This window comes from Mauremys mutica, chromosome 1 (assembly GCF_020497125.1).
Source record: "Mauremys mutica isolate MM-2020 ecotype Southern chromosome 1, ASM2049712v1, whole genome shotgun sequence".
NCBI classification, from domain to species: domain Eukaryota; kingdom Metazoa; phylum Chordata; order Testudines; family Geoemydidae; genus Mauremys; species Mauremys mutica.
The window spans coordinates 321,565,694-321,582,484 of record NC_059072.1 but is presented as its reverse complement, the minus strand read 5'-3'; the positions used below and the strand labels follow the sequence as shown (position 1 = coordinate 321,582,484).

Here is a 16,791-nt window from a genome sequence, read left to right as displayed (position 1 = left end):
TCATTGACCAGTCTTGTTCAGGCCTCTTCTGTTAGCTGCCCTAATGGTGGGTCCCTACAGGCCAGGAAGAAAACTCTGTTGAGCTTAGATGTTGGACAGCATCTGTGTAAAAGAGGAGTCTATCTTCCAAAACACAACCATCCAGTGCAACTATCTAGTACGCTCTGCTTTTCAGTAAAGACTATGCAGCAGACAGGGAATCTTCAGTTGCTTGCTTGAGGCATATTTAAGGCCCCTTTCCACAGGTATACAGTAACCTTCTGGCCTCTGCCTTATATGCATATAGAATCTCAGCCCTAACATTGTATTAATATATTTTTTTGCACAGAATGTCCTTTCTTTCTTTTTTTAAAGGGCACATGCTTGTTGATTACACAGTACTTTTTTCAATGTTTAATTGTTGCAATACTTTGTATTATGGACCTATAGCTATACATGATCATAAACTAAGATATGTACATATGTTTATTTGGAACTCCATGTCTGTGTATTATAGAAAAATGGATACCATCATGGAAGTATGCATCTCTGTGTTTACAAGATTGGAGTGATTGTTGAGGCTGCAATCTAATGCAGATTTTCACTCCCATTGTAACTCAAAGTAATAAATAAATAACTTTTTTAACATTTCAAAGTTTGCAGTAAGATTAATTTTCATATGTAGATTTTTTCATGGACTGCAAGATTATGAATAACTTTTTATACTTTCCACCGAGTGGTTTAGGCCAACACCCCAATCCTACAAACACTTATGCATGTGCGTAATTTTAAATTCGGGACTAGTCCAACTGATTTCAATAGAACTACTCACATGCTTAAAATTGAGCTTGTGCGGAGGACAGAGACTTGTCGCCTCAGTATGTGTTAGGGTGACCAGATGTCCCGATTTTATAGGGACAGTCCTGATTTGGGGATCTTTTTCTTATATAGGCTCCTATTCAGGGCCAGCGCAACCCATTAGGAGACCTAGGCGGTTGCCTAGGGCGCTAACATTTGGGAGGCGGCAACCGCCGTGGCCGGATGTTCAGCCGCCGTGGTCATCATCGGTATTTCGGGGGCGGGACCTTCTGTCGCATAGGGTGCCAAAAAGGCTGCCGGCGCTCCTGCTCCTGCTCCTATTACCCCTCATCCCCATCCCCATTTTTCACATTTGCTGTCTGGCCACCCTAGTCTGTGTCGCAGGGCAGGATGGCAACACTGCTGTTATCAGTGGTATAAAGGTGTCAGAAACAGGGGACAGAAGAAACCAAGGTGACAGTTACATGCTGGGTGGGACATTGTCGCAGCAGTGCCCTGATTTTGGCATCGTGCTTGTCAGAACCCCAGGGGCAAATCAGGAGACGGGGGTGACATCACACCGGGATGCTGCAAAATCTACGGCAGGGGGCGCGGCGACCCCCGGCCCGCACTGTTACCTCAGCGCAGGATCCCGCGGGAATTTCACGCCCGGCCACGTGCCGGGGCGGGCGGGGCGCGCTCGGGCCTAGGCGCCCCGCCCGCGCGGTGACCCGGGGAGCAGAGCCCCGGCCGCCCGGAGCGAAGGGCTCAGCTGCCTGCCTCCCGGCGTTACTGTCCCTTTAAGTAAAGTCCGCGCGCAGCCGGCTCCCCCACTATCCCTGGGTGCATTGCGGCGGGGGGAGGGGGCCATTCTCGCCGCGCTGCTGCGTGTGGGGACGGGGAGTCACCCGCCGCGCCTGCTCCCCCGGTTTGAAGTTGGCGCCCGGGAGCGATGCGGCGCTGAGGAGACACAGGCCGCCGCCATGTCTGCGGGATTCTCCTTCGGGGCCGGCACGCTGGGCGCCGCCGCCGCCGCCGCTGCTGGGGCGGGAGGCGGCGGCGGGGGAGGCTTCTCCTTCGGAGCCGTCCAGCCGAGGTAACCGCGGCCCGCCCGCCCGCTCCCTGCTCCGGCCCGGGATGGGTCCGTCCCGCCCCGCGTTGGGGCGGCGAGCGCCCGATCGGGCCCTGCCTGCTGCGGCCCCACGTCTCTGAGCCTGACCCCGCTTCCCCGCAGGCGGAGCCGGGCCCCGGGAGCGCCCGGGCCCGGCCCTTCTCTGCGCTTCACGTGCCTCCTCTCCCGGCCGCCAGCGCCGCGCTGCCCCGGGCGGGGTGTCCCCGTCCCTGGCTGGGAGTCGTGGGGCCGGCGCGTGTGTGTGACTCGGGGGCCTGGCGGGGTTTCTCCGCCCGCTTCTTCTGCAGCGGCGGCAGAGCGCTCCGGAGGGGACAGGCCCGTCGCTCGGGGCTTTGAGGGGCTGGCGAAACGCCCCTTTCTGCCCAGTCGCCGTCAGGCTCCGCTTGCGCAAGAGCGACTAACGGGCTTCATCGAAAGCGGCGTCCGCCAATGCAAGTGTGGTGCCGCATTTGGGGGCGGGGGGCGACGTGCTGTTTTGTGGGGCCATGCCCCGTCCAGCCGTATGCTCCAAAGGGAAAGAGGGAATCAGTATTTGTATTCTGGAAATCCCCTTTCCGCTCTGCTGTGTACCCTGTTACTGCAATTAACAAGTCCCCCCTCTCCCTCCCGTCGTCGTCCCCAGGCTTGGCGTTTAAAATCCAAGATCTGAATTCTGTGTTCATCCAGAGTGAAAATAAAAAATGCACGTTTCTAAGGAGAGTTGAATTATTGTCCCATTGGTCTCCACATGTGCCACATGCAGTAGAAAGGAGGGGCTTAATATGGAAAGGTGTAAACAATTTTGTTTAGGAACTGGTGCAGCTCCAGCCCCTGCAGGTTAGAGAATATTACGGTTTATATTGCTGGGAATGCAGGTGGAGCTGGACTGGTACAGAAATCTGATTACAAACCAATTTAGTGTAGCTAAGGATTCAGTGAGAACATGGCAGTCAAATTTCATTTGACTGTATCTGCACTTGTACACTTTTCCACAGTATGTGACGGCCTTCCCTTTTGCTAAGGATTACTGTGAAAATCCCATTGGAGAACCCAACAGTGCTACTGCCTTACAGTTTCTTTGGTGTCTCACACAATTTAGGCATATTAATGTCCTAACTAGTATGTTGAAGATGTAACACATTATATACCATTAATGATGTACTGCAATACCCTCTGCTTATTGCTGCTTTTTACATCTACTGCAACTTATTGTTTTACATTAAGGATTTTTTGCTCCTCACAATACACTTTCTAAAATGTAAATACCAAAAACCTGTATTATTTTGTCATGCTTATTAGGGCCTGATTTATAAACTGAGCTTTGATGACTCAGTGAATATGCCCACAAGTGGTGATGTGGAGTAAATTGTCAGGAAAAAAACATGAAGGAATTAGGGGCACAATTTGCTTCAGAATTGGACTTGCAAAAATGGAGGCTTAATTTGGAAGTGAGGTTTTTAGAGTTTAAGAATCCATGAGTGATAAACTGAAAGTAAATTCATCTTTGTGATGGTTTGGTTATTGGCAGTAAAGTTTGATAGCTATATCTTGACAAACCAATTACTTTGGAACTTACTTTTAAAGAGAGCTTAGTGTCTTAATGGCTGAGACCTGTTGGCTGTGCTTGGGGAGGAACAGGGATGAAATAATTGCAAATATGGACGTATGAAATGGGTTAGTTTGCAAAATAATTGATGCTAATAGTCAGTTTTGTCTTGTAATAGCTCAACCGGAGGTCTTAATTTTGGAACCTTGGGCTCCTCGACTGCTGCAGCAACTACATCAGCTCCATCAGTGGGTTTTGGAAGTGGACTGTTTGGTTCAAAATCTACCACTGGGCTTGCTCTAGGAGGTACTAATACAGGTAGGAAATGCATGTGCATTTATTCCTTTAATGTAGCAGAAATTTGGGCTTTTGCATAATCTGTGTGTTTCATTAATTAGTAAATGAACAAACACAAAAAGGAAAACTAATGCACCACAAAGTTGTGCTGGAATGTTTTTAACAGATTTGCTAACATTGTATATAGCTGTAGTTATCTTTTTTAAAAATAAGATCTTAATAATGCATTACAGCATTACTATTACAAAAAACCCTGATAACTGAACCTTTAATAGATGAATGTACTTGCTATCTGAAATTTTTATCTGGTCCTGTATATGAATTTTGTATAGGAGTTGGAATTTTATACTATGAAACACTGATTTTTACGGAGGCTTTGGCCATTCCAACAAGACTTCCCTAAAATGTGGATTTGTCTGTATATTTCCTGGAGGGAGAGGCCACCAAAATTTTGTGTGGATTATAGCTTGCAGTTGAATACAATATGGGGGTTCAGTGCAGTGTGGGTTTAAGGTTGTACTGTACTTTGTCTTTAAGGATATTCAGAAAATCATTGCTAAGATGCCATAAACACATTAATTTTCTATTATGTTGTCATTTACAATGCTATAGTTCTTGTAAGAGCTTCATATTAGCAATAATAATTTGGCCAAAACTTCCTTTCTAAGTTTGGGCAGTTGTGTATACTTTCTCAGGCTAACAGAGACCTTTTCTTCAGTCTTGTGCAAACCATTCAGTGGGTTATTTAACAGGAGTACAGAAGAAAACTTGTACCATTTTAAAATCGCACATGCACAATAGCTAATATTAGTTAATTGTGTACTGGCTCTGTTGGTTTTTGAGAATGCTGTCTCTTTCATACACTCTAATGGGATTGTCTAAAGTTACCTTTTACAGGGAATATTTGTTAAATTGTTACATCATTGGATATTATAAATAAATTGCCTGGGGAGATTGTAGAATCTCTGTCATTGGAGATTTTTAAGAGCAGGTTAGACAAACACCTGTCAGGAATGTAGATAATATTTAGTCCTGCCAGGAGTGCAGGGGACTGGACTAGATGACCTCTTGAGGTCCCTTCCAGTTCTTTGATATGAGTTTCATTATCCCCTTAGCTTGCCTCCCTGTTTGAGTGATCCGTTAGAATCATAGACTATCAGGGTTGGAAGGGACCTCAGGAGATCATCTAATCCAACCCCCTGCTCAAAGCAGGGCCTATCCCCAGACAGATTTTTGCCCCAGATCCCTAAATAGCCCCCTCAAGGCTTGAACTCACAACCCTGGATTTAGCAGTCCAATGCTCAGACCACTGAGCTATCCCTCCGCCTTCTCCCCCGTTATTGTCCTCTAATTGAATTAGAAGTAAGTTTCTTAGAGGCTGAAATTGCATAACTCAGTAATGAGTGATCAATTATGATTTTAAATTTCTAAGGGAAGAAACTAATTTGAGACCCAATATTCTGAGTAGACCATGGACTCTGTAATCCTTTCCACTATAATGCAAAACCACACTGTTGTGCATGTTGGCATTCCTGACAGCATGTAAATCTGGAGTTCAACCATTTAAAAACTCTGGTGTTTTTAGTGGCTTTAATTTCATTTAAATTGTAGTGTACTGCTTAACTGGCATTTTAATTGCATAGTCACTATTTACCAATGGCTCTTCAACACAAATGAGTTCTGTACATTGTTGACAAGTTAATTGTGCTTTCCCAGGAGGGTTTGTATTGCTAATACTTACTTGAAACCTATTCATATTTTGTGTTTAAGATTCTAAACTAGAGTAAATCTTTTATGTCCAAAAACACTTTATAAAACTTATTCCAATATACACCTCTACCTCGATATAACGCTGTCCTTGGGAGCCAAAAAATCTTAACGCGCTATAGGTGAAACCGTGTTATATTGAACTTGCTTTGACCCACCAGAGTGCGCAGCCCTCCCCCCCGGACTACTGCTTTACTGCGTTATATCCAAATTTGTGTTATATCGGGTGGCGTTATATCGAGGTAGCAGTGTATCTTGTGTCATTGTGGAGACTGCAACACAATATAATTCAGTATTTTACTGGTACTAACAAACAACTACTAAATTGTGTGTCTGAAGCTTGGTAAAATATGATATAAAGTTGATTATGGATTTTTATTTTGTTTTTCTTGGCAGGAACAGCTACAACTATTGCTACAGGATTAACACTGGGTAAGAGCCACATATTTAGAAGCTATTAGTATTTGGAGACAAACAAATATGCTCTAGGCCAGGGGTTCTCAAACTGGGGATTGGGACCCCTCAGGGAGTCGTGAGTTTATTACAAATGGGGATCACAAGCTGTTAGCCTCCACCCCAAAGTCTGCTTTGCCTCCAGCATTTATACTGGTGTTAAATATATAAAAAAGCATTTTTAGTTTGTAAGGGGTTCGCACTCAGAGGCTTGCTATGTGAAAGAGGTCACCAGTACAAAAGTTTTTGAGAACTACTGCTCTAGACCAATTGTTCTCGTACTGTGAGTTCTTGCCGAGGCAGAGACCTGGTAGCCGCATGGCATGGGTTCTCCTCATATTAAAGCTAAAAGTATATTAATATTTCTCCATGTAAGGAATTATTGTAGTTGCCACGGGTTTAATGCTGCCACTGATGGGAGGTCAGGTACACATGGTTATGAGGAAACTTTTGGCTCTTTTTATGGCAATTTGCTTAAACTGGTTTCAAAGGATTGATATACTGTTGGCTGAGACTAATGAGGCCGTGGGCTATATGTGTTGTTTTGGACCAAAGTGCACTGAACTGAAGAACGTGGGTGCTCTGTCTAGTTGACATTTGCTCACCCTTACATTTCTGGGGCCTGCTGAGCTTTAGGAACCATGTCAGTGCTGTTTGAGACACACACACACACACACGTGTATATGTGTGTGTATATATAGATGTATATTTTTCAAATTGAGGCTCTTCAGGGAAACGTTCATGTTTCTTCACAGATATACTTTTAGTGATGGTTCCTTCCCGCACCAAAGTTTATTGTACATCTATCAACCTTAGATATGGCAATATCCACTCTGGTGTTCTCCATCAGAACTGCTGCCTCTACACAGTTGAGGGAGTACAGAACCCTTTCAAGACCTAAAATTGTTGACTTCCTGCGTGGATAAACCACTTATTGTATAATGTTTATGTGAATGCACATTACCTCTGTGGGTCATGCACAAAGAGAGCACTGTCTCGTTCAGTGTTTCTTCATTCACAGTGTCAAGATCCATTTGGTTGTGGAAAGCTGTCTTTTGGCCTTCCGTTCAGTATGACTGAAGTGTGTTAGCTTGTTCACCTCAAGTGATATTACTGTCTTTGGTGATGAACTTGCATTGGTAAACTGATAACAAATATTATCATTCTGGTTAGGTTGGGGCCCATTGTTCTGGGCACAGTATATTTTCTGCCCCAAAGATCTAACAGTCTAAATAGACAAGTTAGACAAAGGGTGGGAAAGGAAACAGGTGAAATTATGTTGGATTCAAAGTTTGTAGGTTCAGATCCCCATGGAGTCTCCAATAGAAAGACAACTGGATTTGTTGTTAAAAAAGAACTTTGCTGCCTACCCTTCGCTTGAGTGAACCTGGCATGAACAGACTTGTTCTCTAACTCCTTTTGATGGACGGACAAAAAGTGTTGAGCTGGGAAGGAGCCTTCGGAAGATATTTCTACCTTCATTGTTTCTCTGATGCTTCTTTAAATATTTCATATTTCTCAGTCATGGTTATGGCAAGAAATGCAGGTGTCAGTGTACCTGTTCCTGAAAATCAGATAGCAAAGCAAAATAGCTCCTCGCCCAAAGCAGCAGCTGAGTTCTAGGTGAAATTAAAGTAAGCTATACCACCATTCAAAGCAGCATAAAAGGGGATACAGTCATATTATAGCATCAGACTGTTTTTATGCTGTTCTGTGAACAAGTTCAATGAAAGAGGCCTAGTGTAATAGAGGAAGATAGAACAAATCAAGGGAAAATCACCCCCAGAACAGACTGCATGACCCCTAGAATACATGTTTGGAAGTGGTGTCCTCTCCTGTACGGAGAAATAGTCACTCATTTCATTGAGCAAACTGGCAGTTACCTTCCAGTTACCAAGTTTAGCTTTCTTAGTCCTGGCCAAAAGACCTTCTCACCATTACTGTTTCTATCCAAAACAACTCAGAATTAAGGAGAGGGCTGTAATGATTCTGGTGGCATCATACTGGCTGCAGAGAGTATGATTGTCAGACCTAATAACATGACACTAAAACCTGGTATGACAATGAGGTGTACCCACTATAAGAACCTAAACAGAACCACAAATGTTTCTGCCTTTCAGAAAGGACCTATATACATATGGTCCCATCATGTTACCTAATAAAGCTTTCTTCCTAGCATTTGAAAGGAAGCAACTGAAGGAATTATATTTGGGCAGAAAATCTCTATGCTTATAACTTCCAAATAAGTTGACTAACTTAGTGTGCTCCATAATCTGACTAAAACCTAAAAGCTGGTGTTCAGTAAGTAGTTACACCAAGTTTGACAAAAATAGAGAATCTACTAGAGTTCCATCAGGACTGTTTCACTATGAGTTTAAAGGTGCCCAAGTTAAAGCACACATTAAATGTATCCCATGTAGGGGGTGTCCAGTGGGAAGAATCTCTCCATCTATATACTAAAATTTCTTCAATCAGCTTCTCATAAACTTCAACAGAACTCTAACCTGGTGCTGTATGCCCTGCACATGACCACGCTTTGAACACTTGGTGGACCTTCTTACCAAGTCATTCTTGCAGCCAAGCAAATATTGGATTTGGGAGCTCTGTCAATAAAAAAAAACACAGCACCCGTCCTTTATAATTATATATTTTTTTGCATGATCTTGACATTCGTCCTTAAAGTCTGCTCCACATGTTACTCTACTACAATCACACCTACAATCTACATGACTGATGGAAAAGCTATGGTACTCCTTTCCATTCTGTATGGATTTTTACATCCTGATGTCTGTGCAGCAGTAAAAGGTCTAGACAGCACACCCTCACTGTAACAATGCCCTGGGGAGCCAAGCCATTTTTTGGTAAATCCAGTGATTTGTTCTAGTGATGGGAGGGCAGGGGAGAGGAAGAGATTCTCCAGCTGTGGCTGGGGCAGAGGACTCCTTCGGCCCTGGGGCTGCTGCAGGAGCTGACAGTGTTCCTCCAGCAGCTTTGGGGCCAGAGGTGGGATCCAGCAACCACATTCATTATAGCCCAAGTTTCACTATTGCGAAGGGCATTCTAGCAAGGGTCTACTGTATTCTAACTGTAAGGGACAACAAATACAAGTCAAAGAATTTACCTTCTCTATGCTGAGCACACTTGAACAGGTGTAGCAGTTTTTTGTGTGGATTCCTGTCCCTCCCTGTATTCTGTATCAAAATACTTCAAAGCTGATATGCAAGTCTCATTCAGTGCTGTATTTGGGATTATAATGTTGCAGGATATAATAAATCTGTCAGTAAATCAAAACAATCTGGGTGCATATTTGAGTTTGCTTATATGTTAGGTTAATTTCTCTTCATAGCTATATGCTGATGGATTACCATTGTGGGATTCTGAGCGCCTTCCTTTTATGAAGAACAGTAAAACTTCCTTTCTTCAAGTAGTAATGACCACAGATCCAAACGATCCTGATTTAGTAGAAGGATCACTACTCAGAGATAAATTAATAATGTTTAACTCTCAATTTAAATTAGAAGGACACAATTTTCATTATACCTCTGACAGATGTTCAGGTCTCAGTTTTGACTTAACAGATACAAATAAACAAGACCCATTGTAAGATCTGTGGACCTTCCTATTTGAAGAGAGGAAATGCTGTGATAAGCTTTTATACATAATCTTATTGTCTTCCTTGTGTAGAAAGGAACCAAACCAAACCAAAATGTGGGGTTATGTGGGATTCCTTCAAGGTCCTTGTCATGGCATTTACTTGGTAAAATTCATTTTGAAGGTCATAAGTTTACTTTAAAATTTTGGTATTTAGAATGCACGACACCTGGTGACAAAAATGTTAACTTAAACATTTATGCCTCAACAAAATGTCTTAAGAATGATGTTCATTGTTGTAGGAGCTCCTGCCGCTACATCAGCCTCTACCACAGGTTTTAGTTTAGGGTTCAACAAACCTGCAGGATCGGCCACACCATTTGCTTTGCCTATTACATCTACCTCAGCAAGTGGCCTCTCACTTTCTTCTGCTCTTACATCAACTCCTGCAGTAGGTAAGGAAATACTATTTTGCACTCCGTGCTGCATTTTGCATTCAGACATATCAAAGTACTTTACAAGCACTCTGAAATAGATGAGCATCCTTACTATTCATATTGTCATTGCTTGCCTTTTACATGGGACTAATCTGAAACACAGAATTTAAGTGACTGGTTGAGGTTTACTGGTGTTTATATTAGGAATCCTAGCATAGATGGGTCAGCAGGTACTATCGTTGTTTAAATGCTCAGAGTTTCTTTTAAGCACCACATCATCTGGTAGTTATAGGTGATGTCTCATCTACACCAGAGTTTCTAATGTTGCCAATACCAGTGGAGCTCAATTGTGTTGGCAGTGGTGGGAAATCGTTTTTAAAAATGATCTCCCAAGTGTAGAAAGGGCATCATAATCTTGAAAATGGTTAATGTCTACTGTCAATGAGACAAATGGTTTTGGTACTGTTAAACCATGATGGAGAATATGTACCTACGGTAAGATGTCCCATGCTTAACATACTAATATGCAGTTGGCACCTTCTCCATATATGCAGTTTACACAACCATATTTTCCATAATCAAGTGTTCATTGAAAAGCCAGCTACATCAGCTAACCGTATGTGTGTACACCAAAGCTGTTCACCACACTTTCCCACATTCTCGTTTGTCAAGATGCTACAATATTTCACCTCTTATTCTCTGCATGCTCCAAAAACTCAAATCATCCATTCAAGTAGAAGCTTTAAAGTCACAATTAGCCGTTGTTTTTAGCCTCTACTATGTGAGATACTTTGATGTTCAGCTGGATCTAGTCATCTTCACCTACATGCAGAACTAAGAGCAAGATTCCACTTAGTTTGCAGCAACAAGTACCTAAATTGCGTCAGATTCTGCAGCATTCTACTGGAAATTCTTAAAAAATTTTGATAGCTTCAGATAAACTTGAATAAAGATGTTTTGATTGAATTACATTTTAAAATGAATATTACAGTCAGTACAGTTGCCCCCTGTCGGTGATGATTAGGGCCCTACCAAATTCACGGTCCATTTCACGGCCAGCGGGTTTTTTAATTGGTCAGTTTCACAATTTCAGATGTTTACATCTGGAAGTTCACACTGTTGTAATAGTGGGGGTCCCAACCCAAAATGGGATCATGGGAGGGTTTGCAGAGTTGTTTGGAGGGGGTGGGGCTGGCCGTCCCAAGATTGCCACCGTCACTTCTGTGCTGACTAGGCAGCAGCCTCAGAGCTTCCTGCAGTTAGAGGAGGTTCCAGGAGTGGGGGGTGGGTAGGATCTCCCCCATACTGCTAGGAATGCCCCAGCCGGGGGCTCCTAGCTGCTAGTCCAGGACAGATTAAGGCCGGGGTCCCCTGGAAAAATGGGTGCCCAGCCCCAGGGTGGAAGCCTCAAGCACGGGCAGCCTTGAGTCCTGACTGCCCCAAACCATGGCTGGGGGGGCCGAAGCCCTGAGTCTGGGCTGCCCTGAGACTGGGCGGGAGCAGCAGGGGCGCTGCATCTGCTGGGGAGGGTAGAAGCCCCAAGCCCTGGCTGGAGTGGGGTGGGGGCTGCGGAAGCCTTGAGCCCGGGCTGACCTGGCAGGGGGAGGGTGGAAGACCCAAGCATGGGCTGCCTTAGCTGCAGCTGGCAGGCGCGGAAGCCCACAGCCCCGGCCAGAGCTGCTGCAGGAGGAAGCTAGGAGCCGATTGGGAGGAAGGGCAAAATTCCTGATTCCGGGCTGACCTGGCTGGAGCGACAGGGAGCAGAAGCCCAAAGCTTTGGCTGCGGGGCTGCCCCAATCCCTGACTGGACCGGGGGGGTGGGGGTGGGGGGGGGGGGTGACGAGCCCAGTCTACTCCAGCTGCAGCTGCCAGGAGCAGAAGCCCCCAGCATGGCAGGAGATACTGGGGGAGGAAACCAAGAGCTCTGCGCTCAGAGCTGCAGCAGGAGCTGTGAGGGTGGGAGGGGAACAGAAGCCCGAAGCTGCTGCAGCGCAGAAGTGAGGGTGAACCACCCTCATTTCTGTGCTGATTCTGGAGGTAGCTCTGATCTCCCCACCAAGAGCAGCCATGCAGGGGAAGGACAACTCCTGCCCCTCCCCAGCGTGGCTGGACTAGCAGCTAGGAGCTCCAGGCTCTCAGCATCAGGGGAGATCAGATTTCATGGGCTGATTTCACGGTCTGTGACATGTCCATGAAATTGGTAGGGTCCTAGTGATGATATTAAATTTAGTTTATTGCTGCAGATTTCATTCAGTGTTAACTCTCCTTTATGATGAATGAGGCAGTTCACACCTGTGAGTAATTATTTTAGGCTGTCTGCAGACTGTATAGTCTGTGTATTAAGGATGGTTTCATTCTTCCTTTTAATTTCAGGTTCTACTGGCTTTACATTAAATTTGGGTGGGACAGCTGCCCCAACTACAAGTGCATCCACAGGCCTTTCACTGGGAGGAGCCTTAGCTGGTTTGGGAGGTACACTCTTCCAGAATGCAACCACAGCAGCAACAGGTAAAAATAGTTTTATTCTTTTCCCACTTCTATTTCGCAGTGCTGAAACACAAGTAACAGCATGTGGCTACTGTAAAACTTAAATAATTCCCTCTGAAACTTTTGCATTTTCCCTGAATGTTACTGGTTTTAGCAAGTCATAAAATACCAGACAATACAATTACCTTCTAAATATTCTACTTCTTCTGCCTTAAATTAATTTAATTTTGGCAGCTTTCTGCAAGAATGTAAGTATTTTTCCATTACTCCTGGGGGACTTCTGCAACAATGCATGCATGGGGAATTCATGTCCCCCACAGATTTCTTTGCTTCCCCGCAGAGAAATGACTTTCTGCTGGGGAAGCAAAGGGAAGCCACAAGAGCGGTCATGCGCTACTCCCCAGCAGCACAGGTGTATTGTTTTGGATGCCCGGAGCAGCCAGCAGAGAGGTAAATCACTGGAGAGCTGGGGTGCTCCAGCCAGGGGCTCCTACCCTGTGCCAGGCTAAGCTGCTCATCCTGGCTGGGCTGAGGAGGACAGAACTTTCTCTTCCTCTGCAAGGAGCAGCAAGAGCTAGGTCAGACCCACCCGCAGAAAACTCACTGACTGCAGGAAGCTCCACATAATCCCCCCCACTTCCTTCCTCCATCGCTCCTCAGCCATGGGGCAGTGGGAGGGAAACTGCTCCCCCATCTGACCAACCCCTGTGTATCCGGACCCACCTCATACCCAGATCACCCCACCAAGCCTCACCACCTGCACCCAGACCCCCGTGCCACTGATTCCCCCCCCCGAACCAAACCTACACCCTAATGAGCCTTACTCTTTGCATCCAGAGTCCCTTTGCACCCAGACCCCCCTTGCCAAGCCCCATCTCTCTGCATCTGGACTCCACCTCTGCACTGAGACCACTCTCCACACTCTAATCCTCACTCCATCTGCACCTAGGCGACCCTAACTAGCCCCCTGCACTTAGATCCCTGCTCCACTGAATCCCACCAAGCCAGCACCTGGACCCCCCCTGCTGAGGATTTCACACCAAGATACCCCCCCACACACACTCCCCCCAAGCCCCAACCACCTTCACCTGGACTCCCCTGCAGAGTCCCATTGTGTCTGCACCCCAGTTCATCCAGATCCGCACCCAGACCCCCCCATCATGCCACCCACACCCAGATTGCCCCACACAGAACCCTATCATCAAACACCTTGATCTCCTCACACTAAGCCCCTCCATACTTGGATCCTGCTGGGATAAGCTTGCCTGCCTACATCTAGTGTGCTTGGCACAGAGGAGCAGGCCTGGTTCTTGCACTGTGTCAGGGTTGGGTGCAGCTTTACCACAAAGTCCATGTTCCGGGTGGGGGAGGGGGCAGGATTATCTCCCACCTCTGTGCAGTCAGTGTCTTGTGCTCCCTACTGCCATGCTGGAGCCTCCACATTTATTTATTGACAAAATGTGCAGAGTTTTGCAGGGTTTTAAAATATGTGCAGAATTCTTTTGGCGCAGAATTCCCTCAGAAGTATTCCATGAAGTAGTTACCATAGCTGCCATAAGAGTGTTATGTGATCATAAATGGAAGGGGAGGTGTTCTATAAAATAATCTCTTCATTAATATGTGGTTTGCACTATGAAATGCTTTGAGAACTCTTAGTATAAAATAGTCACTGGTTCCTTTGTTTTAGCAGTGATTTTTGTGAGTGAATTTAGAAAACCTTTGAGCTACAGTAGTGGAACTTTAAATCCCCTTTGTTAGATCGGGACCCCCTCCAGCCCCGATGTCCAGGGACAACAGCTTGGAGAAAAACGTAGTATATATCCCTCTATCCTCTGCTGTTAAAAGGGAGGGTGCTGTTCCTGGATCCAATGTGGGGTGGAGTGAGGAGCACTCCAATCTTTCATATTGGCCGTAGTTGTCTAATAAATATGGTATTTTTCCTCTTTTTATTATATTGCAGTAGTGCCCTGTGACTTTAGTCAGGCTTGGGCCTCCAGTGTGCAGGGGTTGTAAAAATACAGGAATTCATTTTCTCTATTCTGAAACACTTAGTGTAGTTGCTGTATGGAATGGAGAGCTTTACTTTCTCCCTTTGGCTGATGTGGGAAGGTGAGATCTCTTCATACCCTTTCCTAGCTACTTGGAGAAATGCCTCAAATCGTTACTTTCCTTAAAAACTTCTAGAAAAGGTGATGAGAGATTCTGTCACCTTCCTGTTCACACTCCCCCAAAATAATAATCCTATTCAGCTGTAGGAAGTGGCTAGTTGCTAAGTGACATTTATAAGAATTTTGTACACTGCTTCTCAGAGTCCTGGAGAAGGCCTCTGTGAAACTAACAAGATCTTTTTGTAAACTCTGGTCAATTGCTGTCTGTTGGCCACTGGCCATACGAAAAACTAATGGCTCAAATTTTCAGTGCTGGCTGCTTGCTATTTTGCATATAAAATGCAATTAAGTGGATATTGCACACTCCTTTCAGTGTGTGGAAGTAATGTTGAAAAATAGTGTATTAATCCTGAGTGAGGCAACATGACACTATGCAGTGATGAGGCAGGTAAAGATGTTAAAATTAGATATTTAGAACATAGAAGAAATTGTTTTTCTTCTCTTTACGTTATTTTCACTGAACTTCCTGACCCAAGTATAGCTAAACAAATCCTGAAAACAAGATGACATACATAAATCTAATCACAATATATTGAAGCTAAAACACTAAATTATGTGTTACTGAAATACTTTTTGGGTTATTTGTAGGACTCGGACAGAATGCTCTGAGTTTGACTCTGGGGACGACTTCTGCTCCTTCAACTACTGTTAATGAAGGTCTTGGTGGCATAGATTTTAGTAGTTCTTCAGATAAAAAGAGTAAGTTGTTGATGCAATATTGTTTTTCTGTAATTTTTATGAAACCTTGGAAAATACCTGCTATAAAAATTCTGTTTGAAAGCACTTAGTTGAAAGATGTAAGTGAGGAGGCATTGATGGCTTGGTTTTTCTAACTCTTAATGGACACTGTAAAAATAAAGTATTTAAAAAATATCTTTATTAATCAAGGGTGGTTTTAAGATTGATAAAGCTAAAAAAGAAATTATGCAGTTTAGTTGTAGCTGTGTTGGTCTCAGGACATTAAAGAGACACGGTGAGTGAGGTAGTATGTTTTATAGGATCATCTTCTATTCGTGAGAGAGACAGAGCTCTTCTTGAGGTCTGGGAAAGGTACTCCCAGCATCACAGCAAACTGCATGGTGGAAGAGATTGTTTAGTATATGTAGTTAGTACATGTTGTAAGGCAGTATTTCTCGAACTTGGGATGCCACTTGTGTAGGGAAAGCCCCTGGCAGGCCGGGCCGGTTTGTTTACCTGCCGCGTCCTCAGGTCCAGCCGATCACGGCTCCCACTGACCGCCATTCACTGCTCCAGGCCAATAGGAGCTGCTGGAAGTGACACAGGCCAAGGGACGTACTGGCCATTGCTTCCAGCAGCCCCCATTGGCATGGAATAGCGAACCACAGCCAGTGGGAGCTGCGATCAGCCGGACCTGCGGGCGCGGCAGGTAAACACACCGGCCTGGCCTGCCAGGGGCTTTCCCTACACAAGCGGTGTCCCAAGTTTGGGAAACACTGTTGCAAGGAACCATTCAAAAGATGAGATGGAGAGCTTAAATTCATTACTCTGCTAGACATAGGCACTGATTCCATGGGTGCTTGGGGCTGGAGAACTCACAGAAGAAAAAAAAATAGTGGGTACTCAGTGCCCACTGTCGGGCCCCGCCAATCAGTTCCTCCCCCCTGTGCCTCCTGTCCACCACAATCAGCTGTTCAGAGGTGTGCAGGAGGCACTGGGGGGAAGGAGTGGAGCAAGGGCAGAGAAGGGAACGAGAAGGGGTGGGGTGGGGCCTTAGGGGAAGGGGTGAAGTGGGGGTTGGGCCTTGGGGTGGAGTGGGGGTCAAGCACCCTCGGGGAAATGAGGAAGCCTGAGGAAGTGCTGCTAGACACTAAAAATCACAGATTGAACAGAAACACTAGATTTATGGTTTATTACTGCAATCTGAACCATCTAACCCCCTCTCTTTATTCTATAACTGCAGAGGTGTTAACAGGCCATGCTACCTTGAATATTCCCTTACAATATGTGCTAACTACTTACGGTAAACAATCTCTTCCACCTTGCATTTTGCGGTGACGCTGGGAGCATAGGCGGCAGGTTTGTATAATTTTTGGTGGGGCCCAAAATGGTGGTGCCCCCCCGCTCCCGCCCTGTAAGCCGATATAAAATGAAGCTACAAAGCGTCAGCGCCACAAGATTACAAGGGTCAATTAAAAG

The 16,791-nt window shown here is 45.2% G+C and overlaps 1 protein-coding gene across 2 annotated transcripts in view; it reads left to right on the top strand.

Annotated features, from left to right (window-relative positions):
• Window positions 1-16,791, top strand: part of NUP58 (nucleoporin 58) — a 61,286-nt gene that overhangs the window by 232 nt on the left and 44,263 nt on the right. The window contains exons 1-6 of one of the 2 annotated variants that reach the window (XM_045017342.1): window positions 1,534-1,873; window positions 3,613-3,752; window positions 5,895-5,930; window positions 9,845-9,997; window positions 12,353-12,487; window positions 15,223-15,333. In XM_045017342.1, the coding sequence (XP_044873277.1) occupies window positions 1,761-1,873; window positions 3,613-3,752; window positions 5,895-5,930; window positions 9,845-9,997; window positions 12,353-12,487; window positions 15,223-15,333 (688 nt within the window). In that variant the 5' untranslated portion in view covers window positions 1,534-1,760. Of the gene's footprint in view, window positions 1-1,533; window positions 1,874-3,612; window positions 3,753-5,894; window positions 5,931-9,844; window positions 9,998-12,352; window positions 12,488-15,222; window positions 15,334-16,791 lie in introns of those variants that run through there. The other variant, XM_045017349.1, reaches the window with a different exon arrangement.